The sequence below is a fragment of the Rhodofomes roseus genome, assembly GCF_022264815.1.
Source record: "Rhodofomes roseus strain CIRM-BRFM 1785 chromosome Unknown C8Q71scaffold_1, whole genome shotgun sequence".
Lineage (NCBI taxonomy): Eukaryota > Fungi > Basidiomycota > Agaricomycetes > Polyporales > Fomitopsidaceae > Rhodofomes > Rhodofomes roseus.
In genome coordinates this window covers 1,414,048-1,429,570 of record NW_025952957.1, presented here as the reverse complement: position 1 = coordinate 1,429,570, position 15,523 = coordinate 1,414,048, and the positions used below count along the sequence as shown (strand labels likewise).

General features: G+C 56.4%; 6 protein-coding genes across 6 annotated transcripts; 3 read left to right on the top strand and 3 right to left on the bottom strand.

The window, feature by feature from the left end:
* Positions 1-23: 23 nt before the first annotated feature.
* On the top strand, positions 24-4,491 carry C8Q71DRAFT_852499 (exoribonuclease 2; the record flags this gene model as incomplete). Its single annotated transcript, XM_047926834.1, has 14 exons — positions 24-50; positions 326-374; positions 432-568; positions 619-648; positions 701-917; positions 974-1,125; positions 1,177-1,302; positions 1,356-1,869; positions 1,925-2,723; positions 2,774-2,854; positions 2,907-2,964; positions 3,014-3,159; positions 3,210-3,513; positions 3,568-4,491. The coding sequence occupies 14 exons, from the start codon at positions 24-26 to the stop codon at positions 4,489-4,491; spliced, it is 3,564 nt and encodes a 1,187-aa protein (XP_047784791.1).
* Positions 4,492-4,626: 135 nt separating this feature from the next.
* C8Q71DRAFT_22824 (uncharacterized protein) lies at positions 4,627-7,248 on the bottom strand. Its single transcript, XM_047917152.1, has 6 exons — positions 6,877-7,248; positions 6,780-6,794; positions 6,627-6,720; positions 6,504-6,565; positions 5,334-6,453; positions 4,627-5,283 (listed from the first exon to the last, which is right to left on the bottom strand). Exons 1-6 carry the CDS (start codon positions 7,056-7,058, stop codon positions 4,762-4,764), a joined length of 1,995 nt encoding a protein of 664 aa, XP_047784790.1. The 5' UTR covers positions 7,059-7,248; the 3' UTR covers positions 4,627-4,761.
* On the bottom strand, positions 7,249-8,652 carry C8Q71DRAFT_22823 (protein transport protein Sec22). Its single transcript, XM_047917151.1, has 4 exons — positions 8,254-8,652; positions 8,085-8,194; positions 7,866-8,026; positions 7,249-7,812 (listed from the first exon to the last, which is right to left on the bottom strand). Exons 1-4 carry the CDS (start codon positions 8,323-8,325, stop codon positions 7,439-7,441), a joined length of 717 nt encoding a protein of 238 aa, XP_047784789.1. The 5' UTR covers positions 8,326-8,652; the 3' UTR covers positions 7,249-7,438.
* On the top strand, positions 8,539-9,641 carry C8Q71DRAFT_730806 (uncharacterized protein). Its single transcript, XM_047922129.1, has 5 exons — positions 8,539-8,630; positions 8,684-8,760; positions 8,832-8,988; positions 9,049-9,223; positions 9,310-9,641. Exons 1-5 carry the CDS (start codon positions 8,595-8,597, stop codon positions 9,456-9,458), a joined length of 594 nt encoding a protein of 197 aa, XP_047784788.1. The 5' UTR covers positions 8,539-8,594; the 3' UTR covers positions 9,459-9,641.
* On the bottom strand, positions 9,642-11,112 carry C8Q71DRAFT_730804 (short-chain dehydrogenase). The gene is made up of 9 exons (XM_047922128.1): positions 10,957-11,112; positions 10,877-10,902; positions 10,603-10,822; positions 10,308-10,545; positions 10,244-10,257; positions 10,115-10,191; positions 10,038-10,054; positions 9,830-9,969; positions 9,642-9,770 (listed from the first exon to the last, which is right to left on the bottom strand). Exons 1-9 carry the CDS (start codon positions 10,978-10,980, stop codon positions 9,678-9,680), a joined length of 849 nt encoding a protein of 282 aa, XP_047784787.1. The 5' UTR covers positions 10,981-11,112; the 3' UTR covers positions 9,642-9,677.
* Positions 11,113-12,004: 892 nt separating this feature from the next.
* C8Q71DRAFT_730799 (cytochrome P450) lies at positions 12,005-14,552 on the top strand. Its single transcript, XM_047922127.1, has 12 exons — positions 12,005-12,230; positions 12,294-12,618; positions 12,677-12,825; positions 12,886-13,001; positions 13,069-13,174; positions 13,233-13,246; positions 13,300-13,489; positions 13,544-13,625; positions 13,683-13,808; positions 13,862-13,872; positions 13,922-14,051; positions 14,108-14,552. Exons 1-12 carry the CDS (start codon positions 12,035-12,037, stop codon positions 14,190-14,192), a joined length of 1,530 nt encoding a protein of 509 aa, XP_047784786.1. The 5' UTR covers positions 12,005-12,034; the 3' UTR covers positions 14,193-14,552.
* The last annotated feature ends 971 nt before the right edge of the window (positions 14,553-15,523 follow it).

Below are 15,523 nucleotides of genomic sequence, written 5' to 3'. Positions count from 1 at the left end.
GCGGGCGGACGGGCTGAGCAGATATGTTTTGTCGAGACTGGGATTGGAGAGTGACTCGAGTCATGCCCAAAGCGCGTTCTCGATCGCCACCCGCGTGACCGTGCGACCCATTACGCGAGTGCCGTTGGCCGCCCTCAGGCTCCAGCCGGCTGTAAACGCTACTCGTCGACGTGCTCGACGACGCTCTCGACGACCTTGGCCAGCTGTTAGGGCTTCAGGCCATTCAATACCCCGCTTTTTACATCTACATTCGCTGTAATTGAATCATGGTACGTCTCTTGTCGTTCCGTCTTCTCAGCATCTGACCCAAGCGTCCTTCGTTCAGGGTGTTCCGGCATTGTTTCGCTGGCTGAGTAAAAAGTATCCGAAGATCAGTACGTTGTCACACTTTCGCGGTGTCTTATCTTCGTATGCTGACGTGCTATATGCAGTTCTGCCAGTGGTCGAAGAAGACGAGGTGAAGGTCCCGGACAGCGAGGGCATTGAGGTTGCTGTGCCCGTCGATATCTCCCGGCCTAACCCCAATGAAGTAGAGTTTGACAACCTCTACCTCGATATGAACGGCATTGTAGGTCTCCCTGTTAGTGTTCGAGTCCGTTGTATGCTCACAGGCCGTAGGTCCACCCGTGCACGCATCCTGAGGGGAAGGTGAGTACTCGTGCTGCATTGTCTCGGACTGCGCATTAAGCCCCCTCCACAGCCTGCCCCGGAAACTGAAGAGGAAATGATGCTTGAGATCTTCCAGTATACTGAACGCGTAGTCAACATGGTCCGTCCGCGCAAGCTGCTCTTCATGGCCATCGACGGTGTTGCACCACGAGCGAAGATGAATCAGCAGCGGTCCCGTCGGTTCCGGTCCTCTCAGGAGGCAAAGGAGAAAGAGGAGGCACGGAAGGAGGCAGTCGCTATGTGGGAAGGTACGGAGGTCTCCGTTGCGGATGTCTGACATGACGCTCAACCAGTCAATCACTAGCTATGGGCAAGACACTTAGCGAAGACGAGAAGAACAAGAAGTCGTGGGATTCCAACGCCATCACGCCGGGAACACCTTTCATGGACTTGCTTGCTTCCTCTTTGCGCTACTGGGTAGTGCAGAAGATGAACACAGATCCCGGCTGGAAAGAGGTAATGTTCAGTGGTCGTCGTAACGGGACAACACGATTAATGATAGCGCAGATACAAGTCATCATTTCTGATGCTGGCGTGCCCGGAGAAGGGGAGCACAAAATCATGGACTTCATTCGGCGTCAACGGGCAAACCCTGGTCATGACCCGAATACACGGCACGTAATCTACGGACTGGTAGGTGTCCCCCACGGCTACAGCATTGTCAGATGCTGACAACCAAATCACAGGATGCGGATCTGATCATGCTGTCTTTAGCCACTCACGAGCCACACTTTAGGGTATTGCGAGAAGATGTCTTCTCTCAGTCCGGGAGTGCGACTGCTTGCCGTATCTGTGGCCAAGAAGGGCATTACGCCGCTCAATGTACGGGCACCAAAGCAGAGGTGCAAAACAAGCCTGTCGAGAAGAAACCGTTCATCTTCCTCGATGTTGCTACGCTGCGCGAATATCTCGAAGCAGAACTTCGCGTGTCAAACGCACCTTTTCCATTCAACTTAGAACAGGCCATCGATGATTGGGTCTTCCTCATCTTCTTCGTGGGGAATGACTTCCTGCCTCACTTGCCATCGCTTGAGATCAGGGAAGGTGCGATCGATACGTTGCTCAAAATCTGGAGAGAAGAGCTTCCGCGGATGGGCGGTTATCTGACCAATCATGGTCAAGTCGAGCTCTCGAGAGCAGAGATCATCCTCGAGGGTCTCGCTAAGAGAGAAGATGACATCTTCCGGCGTCGACGTGAAGGTATGCCCTTGTCGTGCATTGAATCACCGCGCGTTCACTGATTTACGCATCGCAGCTGAGGAACGTCAGGAACAGAATACCAAACGCCGTAAAATCGAAAGGGACATGGCTGCTAACGGCGCGGGGCCGTCGGCTTCGTTGAATCTCACTGCTACACCTATCGCGCCTGCTACACCACCTACGGCTTCCGCTCCTATGCACCACCCTCTTCCCCCTAAACCTACGAACTCAGACAGCATTGGCATGGGCGGGCCAAAAGACGCCGAGTCCGCTTTACATGCTCCTACAGCGGCCCAGGCGTTGGCCGGCTCGAATCGTGACGTCGTCGCGAATAGACGCGCCATCCGTATGGCCAACATGAGTGCTGCTGAGATGCTGAAGGCTGAGCTCGCCGGCCTGCAGCCGTTGAAACCGAAGTCGACGAAATCCCCTCCTGCTGTCACGAAGCCTGATTCTACGACTCCTGCCGCCTCTGTCTCTGCTCCTGCCGCTCCGCCTGCGTCCCTGCCTACCCAGCCTGACATGAAGATTGACGAAGAGGATGTCCCTGGATTGGGCGCGCCTACTAGCCCAGAGTTCGAGCCCGATCCCGCCGCTGTCCCGAACAGCGAGACGCTCGCGCAAAGCGATGAGATGGATGCTGACGGCATTCCGGACCCATCTGTCCAGTCGGAAGAATTCACTATGTCTGTTGATGACGGCCCCCGAGGGCGCAAACGTAGCATTGATGACGTCGAGGCGGATGAAGTGCCTGAGGATCTCGGAGACGAGGACGAGGATGATGCTCCTGTATCGACGTCGTTGACTATGAAAGTCAACGCTGACGGGACTGTTGAGCAGGAGGATGTTGTGAAGTGAGTCCGTCAATGTTGCCGGTCGAATTGTTTTTTATTCCATCTCCTAGGCTGTGGGAACCGGGCTACAAGGAACGGTACTACCAGCACAAGTTTGGCGTTGAGCATAGCGATGCCAACTTCAGAAAAGAGTAAGGTTCCATCCGAGCCTCTGTAAAGATGCATATTCTGACCCTTCACTAGGATCACTACCCGATACATGGAAGGGTTAGCCTGGGTTCTGCAATACTACTACCAAGGGGTACGTCGATCGAGTCTTCGCGCTTGCATCAATTCTGATACACTTCCAGACGCCCTCCTGGCAGTGGTATTATCCCTTTCACTTCGCACCCTTCGCGGGCGATTTTGAGGAGGTAAGACACACGCAAATCGACTTCAAGCTCGGTCAACCGTTCAAGCCGTTCGAGCAATTGATGGGTGTCTTCCCTGCTGCTAGGTTCGTACTTTCATCTCATCATTCATTACGTTTCTGACCACAGTCGATAGTCGCATGCACATCCCTGAAGCCTTCCATCATCTCATGACTGAGGAGACATCTCCTATCATCGACTTTTACCCTCCCAGCTTCGAGGTCGACATGAACGGCAAGAGAATGCTGTGGCAGGGTGTCGCACTGCTTCCCTTCATCGACGAGAAGCGTCTACTTGGTGCAATGGCCGAGCATTATCCCAAGATCACTGACGACGAAAAGCGTCGCAACAGGTGGGGTAACGATGTTATGTTCGTTTTCGAGGATCATACGTTATATCCATCACTCGAGGCATTGTATGGCAAGCGCGATAAGAACGAGGTCAGTGTCCGTACAATCATCCACCACCGCTATACTAACGTTCGTGTTCGTCAGCCTATGCCAATCGACGTCAAGGCCAGCAAGGGCATCAGCGGCAGCTTACTGCCCAATCCTGATTGTATCCCCGGGTCGCACTATTACTCCCCATTAACCAGCGTAAATTTGCCTGACATCAAGGGCGATCGATCCCTCTCCGCTCTCTACTTCTTCCCGAAGCAGTTGACGCCGCATCGTTCCGTCCTGCTTCCGGGTGTCCGACGACCGCGACCTGTCCTCACCGAAGAGGACAGAGAAAGCGCTAAGCGGGGTGGTCGCGGCCGCGGACGAGGCGGCTACGACAACCGTGCTACTCTACGCGGCATGTCCCATGGCTCCAATGGCCGTGACCACGGTGGACGTAACGACTACCGGGACGGGTCTTCGCATCGCGGGTCCTCATACCAGGGAGGCTACTCGAATGGCCCATCTAATCAGTCGTACTCATCCTACTCGAATCCGTCCTACAACTCTCGCGGTGGCTCCGGCACTGGCTATGGAGCGCCCCGAAGCAGGGGTGGACCTAGAGGCCGTGGTGGCTACGACTCGGGCAACTCGTATGGAGGCAACTACGGTAATGGTGGAGGATACGGTGCAGCCAACGGCCGAGGCGGTGGCTACGGAGGCAGAGGTGGTTATAGAGGTTACAGCGGCGGTGGCGGTGGTAGCGGCGGTTACGGAGGAAGCGGAGGAGGGTATGGCGGGTCCGGCAGCAATGGCTACGGAGGCTATGGCACTGGTGGTGGCTATCCTGCAAACAATGGCTACGCTGCTGGAGGAGGAGGCTACGGTGGTTATGGCGGTGGTGCCGCCGCCGCCGGTGGTGATGGTGGTGGTTATGGAGGTGCCCCGCAGAATGGCTATGGTTCGTATGGTGGCGGCGGTGGCGCTCACAACCGTGGAGGTGGATTCAACTCTCGCGGACGAGGGAGAGGCTATTGAATTGTTGATCTCCGTCTCTGCGCATGTCTATTATTAACCTATTGACGCGGCGGAGGGTACATGCACGCTATGTATCGGACTGTCTGCTTAACATACATAGCATTCTTATTTTGTAGCATCCAATATGTACATTGTCATCATCCTGGTATCCTCCAGCAGATAGCGAGAGCAGTGAGACAGCTTCAAACTCGAAATACATAGCAATTGCATGATACACACGACTGGACTGCTCCCTTTGACACGACGCATACAACAAGACCTTCCCAAAACCTACATTTGCGGACCCAGGCCACCCTCCCGTGGAGAGGTGCAAGTGAGATATAGCGAGTACTTCTTCTCGAGCTCCCGCAGCTTGGCCCGTCTCTTCTTCTCCCTCTTCCTGATTTTCTTCTCGGCCTTGCGCTCGCGCCTCACGCGTCTCGCCTCACGCAGTTCGGACATCTGCCCTTCAACCTGGCGACCGTAGACGCCTCCGTACGTGTTCCCGTATCTGTACCTGTCGTCGCGATCGTCATCAGACGAGTCGTCCGAGTCGTCATCGGAGTCGTCGAACTCGTCGGAGTCGTGGTCGTAGGTATCGAAGCCAGGGAGGTGCAGGTCGACGGTCCCGGCCCCACGCCCGGAACGGCGCTCACGACCCTTATACAGTACGACTTCGACCCCGCGGCGGCCGAAGAACGAGGCGTTCCAGAGGTCGATGAGGTCTGCCGTCAGAGTAGCCCTCTTTGGCGGCCTGCCATCAGGAGAGTACTCGGGCACAGGCAGACGTCCGGACCAAGCCATAGCAAGATCCTACACTCCCGTCAGTTGCTACTCGGTTGAGCCAATTGATGAAAGCTCACATTCATGAACCGAATCCAATCTTCATGGTAAACATCATGCGGCACCAGCACGAGCGGCATGCGGGGTACTACCTCCAGGAAATCATCCATCTCTTGAATCTTCATCATCTCAAAGTGGGTATACGGCTGCGCCAAGTTCGGCGGGCGCGAGAAGCCCTCCGGCGCAGAGAGCATCTGCTGGGCCTGCTCACCAGGCATTAGCGGCATGCGCGGAGACGCGGGCCCGCCGTACGGTCCGGGCTGCGTGCCGTATCCTCCAGCTTGCGCGCCATAGCCAGCGCCGCCAGCGGCGCCGTACACGGAGGCCGCCATGCCTGGATAGCTCGAGGTGGGCGGGGCGACGCCATACGCGCCGGGGGCGGGACTGGGGGCGCGAGAGCCTCCCCGACGGAGGGGCTGGCCTTCCATGACATGGCCCCGGGGGTAGACGTCCATGCCGGGGCGCGGGGAGGCGGCGCGTTGCATGCCGCCGGGCTGGTAGGGCGATACGGGGCGCCCGATCCCCGCAGGGTTCTGGTACGGGGAGACCGGGCGAGGGAGCGCGCCAGGTAGGTAAGGCGATACGGGGCGGGGCACGGGGCCTGCTGAGTAGGGAGATACGGGACGTGGGATAGCATCACCGGGACGAGGAGAGGGAGGAGGGTAGGTGTTCGACCTGCCGTACTGACCAGAGTAGCCAGGCTGGCCGTACGTGGCGGCTGGGCTGCCGGTGTAGCCAGTAGCGGCAGGCGAAGGATACGCGCCGGGTGGGGATGGATACGCAGGACCACCAGGGGCGGCCTGGTAGCCCGCCGGCGCACGGTCCCCACCATAGAACGACCCGCGCCTGGAGCGCGTCCCGGCGCCGTTTCTGCGCTCCGTCTCGTACTCGCGCTCACGGTCGCGCACGCGATCCAGCTCGAGGTCTTGGAAGCGCCGGTCGAGGTCGCCGGCAGCACCATAGCCGGGCGTGGGGTACGCGCCGCTGTACCCGCCGCTGAGACTCGGACGGCGGCTCCGGCTGCGGTCGCGCTCGATGCGGCCGTCCTTGTCGCGCGCGCGTCGGAGCTCGCGCTCCTCACGATCGCGGTCGCGGTCGCGCCTGTCTTCTTTCCTGCGTCTGCGCTCTTCGTCGCGTTGCCTGTGGCACGTCAGCGCACACGGAGGTGATCATCCACATGATATCCTTACCAGTCTCTCATGGCACCACCATCAGGCTGGACTTGGCCGCGGTTGAAGGAGGCCATGAAGTCCTGCGATTGCAGGCGATTATTCAGTCAATGTGTCTCCGTAGGGCGCACAATGCACACGCACCGCGTTCGCGGGGATCGCCCCAGCAGGGACGACCTGCGTCGCTTCCGCCGGGACCCATTGAATGCCACTGACGATACCCTGCGGTGTCTGATAGCTGCAGTAAATAGCGTTGAGTATGTCAGACGGCAGCAAAGACTCTCTATGGGAACGTACCTTGCTGCAACGGCTCTAGTGCGCGAAGCGAGGAAGGTTCGCGATCAGATCATGCACACAGACGCGACCTGGACGATCGCAGACGGGACGGACTCACTTGAAGGGGTGGTAGACGACCTGCCCGTTCGCGCCCACCGTCGTCGTGTACGTGATGGATCCAGGCTGGATCGGCGCTGCAGCCTGTGGCTGCGGGCTGGTGGTCGCGGGCATCTGGAACGGCGAGCTCGGCGGGATGATGGGCGACGAGGCCCCTGGGAAGGGGACGGTGGTGTAGGACATGCTCGCTGTTCGCGAGTGGACGGACGACGGGTGCGCGGGATGTGTGGCCCAGCAGACGGGGGAATCGATGTGGACGAGAGCTGATGCTGGGCGATGGCTATCTGGTATCAACCCCCGCAGTGCTATATTTCCGTGCACGTTCCGGCGCCATCTCGCTGCAGCGTGTACGGCAAGATCCCGCTCGCCCCAGAGCGGACAGATACCCTCTAGCGTGGCCACTCGTGCTGTGGCTGGCCAGACAATGCATCTTATAGCCGAGGTGTACGCGAGTGCTACGGCGGAACGAGGCCGCTACATGTGTCCATAGAAGCGATGAAAGGAGCGGAAGGAATGCAACGAAGGCGGAAGGAGCCAATGACAGTGCTATATCGACTAAGACCTCATGAGAATCTCCACCACAGCAGGATGATCAGAATGAAGATGACTGCGCCTATTGGCGCGTACTGGCGTAGCATCGCCTGGATGTTAATGTTTCGTGCGGCTTTACGATACTTTTCTGATTCGGACCGGAGAGAAGATGAGAGGTGTGACATCCCTGAAGAGTGCAACGCGTTACAACACATAGTCAACTCGGACAGCGTCGAGCACGTACTGTCTAGTGAGTCCCCTCTCCATAGCAACTCCTCCATGTTCTTGGTCATGATGCGTGTGACGTCTTGTAGGTCATCGTTGAGCCTGTCTAGGTTTGAACTACCTGCTGCATTCGCTGTCCGTGTGTCTTGGTACAGCCGTGTTGTCTTGCCCATGAAAGTATCTGAGGCAACAGTGTCAGCCAAAGAGCCTACAATCTCATGTACTTGCACTCACCGAATCCACCAAATGCATATGGCTTTCGGGCTGTGTCTACCTTCGCGCCATATGACGTCGCGAACTCCTTCGACAGCTCATCGAGGTAGGAGAAAGCTAGCTTCCGAGGATACGACTTGTCGGCGATGACGAGGTATACAACGTTGTCGGAAATGAGGTAGCTAGAACGACAACAGGCTTGAGGAGACCTTCCAGCAGTGGACAGCTCTGGAGACCTACTGGAGTGTGTACTGGGCGCTCTCGATCGAGCACCTGGGTTCGGCGTTGGGCGTTATCCGTCGGAAGATGAGCTTGGCTTGCTGCTTGTGCTCTTGTAGCGCATGTTCTGTCTGCGGAGCAGCCAGTTCCAGAACTGCCCGGGGCACTATTAATCATAAGGGAAGCTCACCTGTTCGTCATCCACGCTTGCAGCCAGGGGGAGCGCGTCCGAGGCTCGTACAACAAGTGTCGACTTAACCATGGTTGCAGCGACTGGCAATTGTCTTGTAAGTGATGTTGAGTGATGCTCGCCCTGATATACCGGCGGCGAGAGAATGTGCGGGGGCGTTGTGGATGTGCTGGAGGAGGTCGTACAATGTAGCTGGGCGCTTCTAGCTGTACGTGTTACGGTTAGACGTTCACGTGAACGGGGATTGCATATGGCTGGGCGCGTCTTCCCGGCCTCCTCCCGCCTATTTCACGCCTCGCCGCGCACCAGTCCCGCGCCCCTCTCCCTCCCGCTCTCCCATCATGGCCCCCTCCAACATGTTCAACCTCAAGAAACAGGTTGGTTGACTGCTGTTCACAGCGAGCGAGACTGACCATCGTCGCGGTCACAGCTCACGTTCTACGGCGCGTACCACGCCAACCCGGTCAACATCACCATTCACGAAGTATGCGTGCCGATCCTCCTCTGGTATGGCACCTGTGCTGCTTTGGAAGGGGATTTTCAGCTCAAGATCTCTAATTCCTGTCATGACCGTTCAGGACGTTTCAAGTGCTCGCGAGTGCACTCCCGGTCCCCGATTTCTTCCCTCCAGTCCATCTGAGCTTCAACGAGTACCTTGCCTTCGACCTTAACTGGTCGGCAGTCCACGCCGCACTCTACATCGTCTATTACTTCATGCTCGAGCCCACGGCCGCCGTACGTACCCCTGCGCTACCCATCCAGCCCGCCGGCTGACCAGTTTTGATGACATCACAGGCGCTGTACGTCCCTCAGATGGCCCTCTCCCTCCTCACCGCGACTGCTTTCGCGCACACGCATGATGCCCTCAAGTACGCCGCAATATTGCACGTCGGTTCGTGGATCGCCCAGTTCGTAGGTCACTTTGGTCCTGAGGGGCGTGCGCCTGCGCTGCTTGACAACCTGATTGGAGGTACGCACTGCCCACGCCATCCGCGCACGCATGTCACACAGAACGCTGATGCCTCCCTTTCCCCGTACGTGCGTCTCAAACACCAGCGGTGGTGTTGGCCCCGTTCTTTGTCCACCTCGAGGTCTTGTTCGCCCTCGGCTACAAGCCGCAGCTCCATAATGAGCTCAAGAAAAGCATCGACTTGGAGATCGAGAAGGTCAAGAAGGCTGAGAAAGCTGCGGGCAAGGTTCAGTAACCTGCTGCGAACTCGAGGTCACATCAAAGGTTATGCAAAGTGGCTCCCGTTCACGATCCCTGATGATGTTTTGCTTTCGCGCATCCTGATGTAATTTCTGACGACGCTGTACGAGCATGTACGTTTAGGATCTATATGTATGATTACATTCGCAAATTCAACAGTTATACATTGCCCTTCGTATCCGCGCGCCATCAAAATCTACTATACCTACGCTCTTCAAATCAGGCTCGCCGGGGGCGCGAGGGCCGGCTCTCCAAGGGGCGTCACATAGGATGAGCTGAGGCCACCGTCGACCAAGAAGTCGGTGCCCTGTAGCAGAGAATGACCAATCAGCCACCATGTAGTCATCGATGTGCTCGTTGACGTACGGTCACGTAGCTGCTGTCGTCGCTGGCAAGGAAGAGCGCACCCCTTGCGACTTCGATGGCCTCGCCGAAGCGACCCATCGGTAGGTGCACGAGGCGGCGCTGTTTCTTCTCTTCGGTGTTGAGGAAGTCCATGAGCAGCGCTGGAGTGGGCACGGCCGCGATCAGTTACAAGAAGATGATGGGCAGCTCATGGTTGGACAGAACGCACGGGTTTTGAGCGGGCCGCTGCGGGGGTGTGATAGGTGTTAGCAGTCGTTTATTCATGTACGTGAGTTGTATGCTTACGGGCAGATGGCGTTGACGCGGATGCCCTCTCTTGCGTGGACCATCGCGAGTTCCCTGGTCATGGCAAGAACAGCACCCTGTAAACCAATTCATAACTCAGTGGTATATCTCCCTTGAGAAAGCCCGTACCTTCGATGCAGTGTCTACGCACGTCATTCAGCTTTCGACAAATCCGCAGATGAGAGTCACTCACAAGCAAGCTGGGGCGTCGCCGCACCCATAAGGGCGACGAAGCTCGCCGTGTTGATGATGCTCCCGCCCGCGTGTAGGCCCTTGCTCTCATCCGTGGGGTTCTTGCGCATCGCGAGGATCGCGTACTTGCAGCCCCACCACACGCCCTTGACGTTGATGTTCATTGTAAGGTCCCATATGCGCTCCTCCGTGTTCAGCGCGTTGTCGTCCTCAGGGTGCATGATCCCCGCGTTGTTGAACTTCCCCACCATCAGCAAGCCTCTTCTTATCGCGGGAGGGGACGAGGGCAGACGCACCATGATGTCGAGCCTGCCGAAGCTGCTGACGGCCTGGTCGACCATGTCCTTCACGTTCGCCTCCTTGCTCACGTCTGCCTTGATGGGGAGCGACTTCACGTTTGGGTACCGCTCCGCGATTAGCGCGTGCGTCTTCTGCACGGCCTGCTCGTTCACGTCGACGAGCGCGACGTGCGCGCCCTCCTGCGCGAACAGCAGCGAGCACTCCAGGCCAATGCCCCTGTACGCCAACACTGTTAATACTCTGCGCGCTCACATGGAGAGATGGCCGTACGATCCCGCGCCGGTGATGAGAGCAACCTGGAGAACATCGCCTGAGCTCTACTACGGAGACCCATTGTGCGCATTACGCACCCTGTTCTGAAGACGGCCGGGCATGATGACGACAGGAGCAAATGAAATGGTGGCACTGACAGGCGTAAGTTACGATTGGTCTATCGCGCACGGAGTCAGAGTGCGACTCGGGCAATCGATACGCGATAATGAGACGCGGTCACGTGTACCGCGTCGAGCCGCTTGCCGCCGCTTGCCGATGTGGACGACGTGGGCGTACCATTCACCTTCGTCCAGACTCTACACCGAGCAAGTGCCAAGGGTCGTAGGATTGCAGGCATCGTTTCCTACCAACTAGACGAGTGACGTATCTTGATCAGCTTGCAAGAATCGTGCCACCGCGGGGGAATCAAGGACACAGCGGTCTGCCGCAATTGTTTGCCAAGTGATTCGCAGGTTGGCCCAACTCATGTGAGGCACTCCTTTTTCCCCAAACAGGGTCATCAGCGCACTGAAGGCAAATCACTCTTGTAACTTGCAGGCCCTCGTCATACGACCTCGATTTCAAGGGCTCAGGAGGTTCCGACTTATTTCCTGTCGGTCGAGAACCGTATCCAGCTTAAGGGGCTGTCTGGTCGGCGCCGAGAGCCACACGGGCCGCAGTTGCATGCGCATAGGTACAATGAGATTGGTGTCCTATTGTCCGTGAGGACGCGTGAGGGAGGCAACAAGGTAACATCGAGATTCGAATTTTAGCACGGCGACTAGTGATGCGTACTAACCGCTTTGGACATTGCGCAGATATGGTTGGCTTTGCTAGCCGATCCGTCCTCCACATTAGGGGCAGAGTCGACAGCCACATACTTCTGGGATGCACGACCTGAGCTATCTGAGGTGCGAATGCTTACATTGCTAGTCTCATCAGACTGTATGTTCGTGCCGATTTTGTTTGCTTGAGTTCAGTAAACTTCGAGGCGCATATCAGGTCGACATGATCCTAGCCTAGCGGGAGACATCTACGTTACTCCTCTTCCTCTATCACGGCTGGAACCCTGTCTTGTCCCCGTCTAGATTGCGATCTGAGCCCTGTTCCCTGGTCAGTGGGATTCTACGCTCAAAAAGACGGGTGGGCGCAATGAAGTTTCTTTGACTCGCCGCGATGACCGTCTCTAGCTTTCCTCTCGCGCAGCTAACAGCATTCGTGCTCGCCGTCTTGCTTGCCTACCGCTTCGCCAAGACCAGGCGACATGCACCCTTTCCACCGGGCCCTCAAGGCTGGCCGATAATCGGTAACGTCCTCGATATCCCCACCGAGTATCAGTGGAAGACATTTGCGAAGTGGGGCGAGAAATGGGGTAAGTTCCTTAGCACCCCGATCTGTACCTCTGCGCCTCAATAATGACCTCGTTCACGCACAGGAGACATCATGTCGGTCAACGTCCTCGGGCAGCGCATGGTAATCATCAACTCTGCTCGCGTTGCTGTCGAGCTGCTCGACAGGAAGAGCTCTATCTATTCCGACCGTCCTCACATGGTCATGATCGGCGAGATTGTCGGCTGGACGCGCATCGTCTCGCTGCACAACTACGGGCCTCGCTTTCGCGAGACGCGCCGCCTCCTATCCCAGATGCTCGGGAGTCGCGACAAAGTTGCTTGGCTAGCGCCGCTGCTGGAGGCGGAGGAACACCGGTTTTTGCTGCACGTGTTGAAAGACCCGGACAGCTTGGTCGCTCAGGTCCGAAAGTACGTTAAAGTCGCCTCCGTTTTCCGCCCATTCCTTCACTGAGGCGTCGTGTGACAGGGCTGCCGGGGCTATCATCTTGATGCTGGCTTATGGGTACGAGGTGAAAGACGGCGAAGACCCGTATGTCGCTATCGTCGAGAAGGCGATGTCAGAGGTATCAGCCGCCGCGACTCCTGCCGCGTTCCTCGTGGACTTCTTCCCGATCTGTAAGACTACGTTCGCTCGACACCCTGTCCGCTCAGTACTGATCTATTTCCGGTTTCTAGTACGCTACTTTCCACCGTGGTTGCCTGGAGGCGGGTGGAAGAAGAACATTCCCGAGTATACGAAGGACCTGGACGCAATGTGTGATATACCCTATCAGTTCGTGAAGCAGCACATGGTGAGTTCGTACGACGTGCATCTCAAGGAAGAGACCATACTCACGTTCTCCTGTCGCTGTTGCACAGGCAGTCGGCTCGTTCATCCCCAATTTCACTTCTCGCCTTCTGGAAGACAACCTGTCTGCTGAACGCGAACAACTTGTGAAGGATGCTGCATCTTCCTTCTATGCAGGTCAGTACCCAGTCGAGTCGTAAGTATGACCGCGGAGTCTCACATCGTATTCGCGCAGGCGGCTCTGACACTGTACGTTTCAGGTGCCGCTAGCTCTCGCGCACGCACTGACATCCATGTTTTAGACGGTCTCGACAATCACAGGCTTCTTCCTAGCTATGATGTGCTATCCCGACGTCCAGAAGCGGGCACAGGCGGAAATTGACACGGTAATCGGCTCAGACAGGCTGCCTGTTCTCGCCGACCGAGGTCGTCTCCCTTACCTGCATGCATTATGCTTGGAACTCCTCCGGTGGAACCCCGTAGCTCCACTCGGTACGTTTAGGCGTGCTACCCATTTGATAGAATGAATGCTGAGGATCGATATAGCTATCCCACATGTCCTCGCCCAGGATGACGTCTACGCTGGCTATTACCTTCCGAAGGGTACCACGGTGATGGCCAATGTCTGGTAAGATACCGTACTGGCATGAGAAACGTAGTCCTCTTAGGTCGATCCTCTGCACAGGAAACTCCTCCATGAACCAGAGACATACGCCAACCCATTCAATTTTGATCCAAGCAGGTTTATTTCCTCCGGAAAGAGGACGGCAGAGCAGGACCCGCGTTCGTATGCATATGGTTTCGGTAGACGGTGAGTTTATCACGAATCCGTTGAGGCAATATTGCTCACGCGCTCCCATACAGCATTTGCCCAGGTACGTTCTCTTGAAAGGCATATCTCGACGTCATCTGAACATCCAGTAGGCATGTATCTTGCGGATGCCACGGTCTTCCTCGCGGTCGCAATGTCACTTGCAGTTTTCGATATCCGAAAGCCTGTGATAGACGGCGTCGAGGTGCACCCCAACATGGAGTTCACCAGCGGTGTCATAAGGTACGGTTTTCACCCCTTGTTCCTCAGCCATCGTAGTCTGACGAGGGAATATCAAGTCACCCACCTCCTTTCAAATGTTCCATTGTACCTAGATCCGCCAAGGCAGAAGCCCTGGTTATCTCCACAGAAATGAAGGCTTGATGCTTTCGCAAGAGGACGACTCTGCCACTGTACCACCACTGACTATGCATGGTCTGGTTGTACCGTCTACCATGACAGTACTAGTGTCAATGATTCTTCAATACTGGTCGGCATCAGTGCTGTTTCCGGTGAACATGCGGGTTTGTATGTACCTACATGTTTTATGCTAGACAACTGAAAACGCTACAAGTATATCCAAATCCCACCTCTGCATCTGCTGATCTGGAGAGATTGACATTTGCGTTCACCGTGCCAGTGACCGTATCCGAGATTGCATAAATCCCGTTTGATCCATGTACTCACTAGGTTAGCCTAAGGCCCTGTGCGCCGTCGTTGTGCTTTTAGCCATCTTATCAATCACTTGAGTTGTCTCGCAGCAAAGATAACATACTCTATTTTGTCGGGAGTCCAGGGACCCGGGTCCCGCACAGCTCAAACACGGCGCGTCTTGGGTCGGACAGGTCAGGTGACCGTGTCATGGCCTGGTGGCGACTCGGCGCCCATGTCTGCTCACATACATACACTGTCTACTTTCACCTACAGTATTACTGGCCGCGACTGCGTTGTATCGTGCGCTACGCGCTTACACGAAAAAGGTCTCTGCGTTGTAGTCGGATGAGCAAATGGCGCCAGCTAGAGCGTCTCAACTAACTCGGCCTGATTCTGAAGATCCTCCATTCCTATTCAAGACCAATCACACACATGGTTAGCCCCATATCGCCTTCTGTCGCCGCCTTCCTTCCTTCCGCCTGTATACTGACTGTACACGCTCAGGAGGCCCCTGCGGATTTCCGATTGGCATCTCGGGTTCCTATCAACGACAACGAGCTATTCTGGAGTGATTGCCAGGTGCTCGCACCGCGGGCAAACCAGGTTTTTCGGGCTCCGAAAATGCTAATAACATCGGTCCTCCGTGGGAACCTTTTCGGAGAGCTTGACTGACTCCGAAAATGCTCCTACATCTCTCATGTTCGTAGCATGTTCGCCGAAAACACGCATGTTCGGCCTCCGAACATGCTGAAATCGGCTGAAACGCATCATGTTCGCAGCATGTTCTGACAATATTCGGAGTCCGTAAAGGTTCCCAGGCGGGACCGATTTTCGTAGGGGTTTTCGGAGTTCGAACAACCTGGTTTGCCCGCGGTGTCGGGACACGCGGTGTTCAGCATGCCAGTGGTATGGGCACTGTCGAAGACGCTGGATGGCTGTGAACAGCGTGTCTGGCAAGGTGATGCAATCAACACGTACGGTGAGCGACTGTACGTACTGTCCTATTCCAGACGGTGTACTGCTGACGAGAACGCGTTGATTTCGTAGTCAGTGGTGAATCG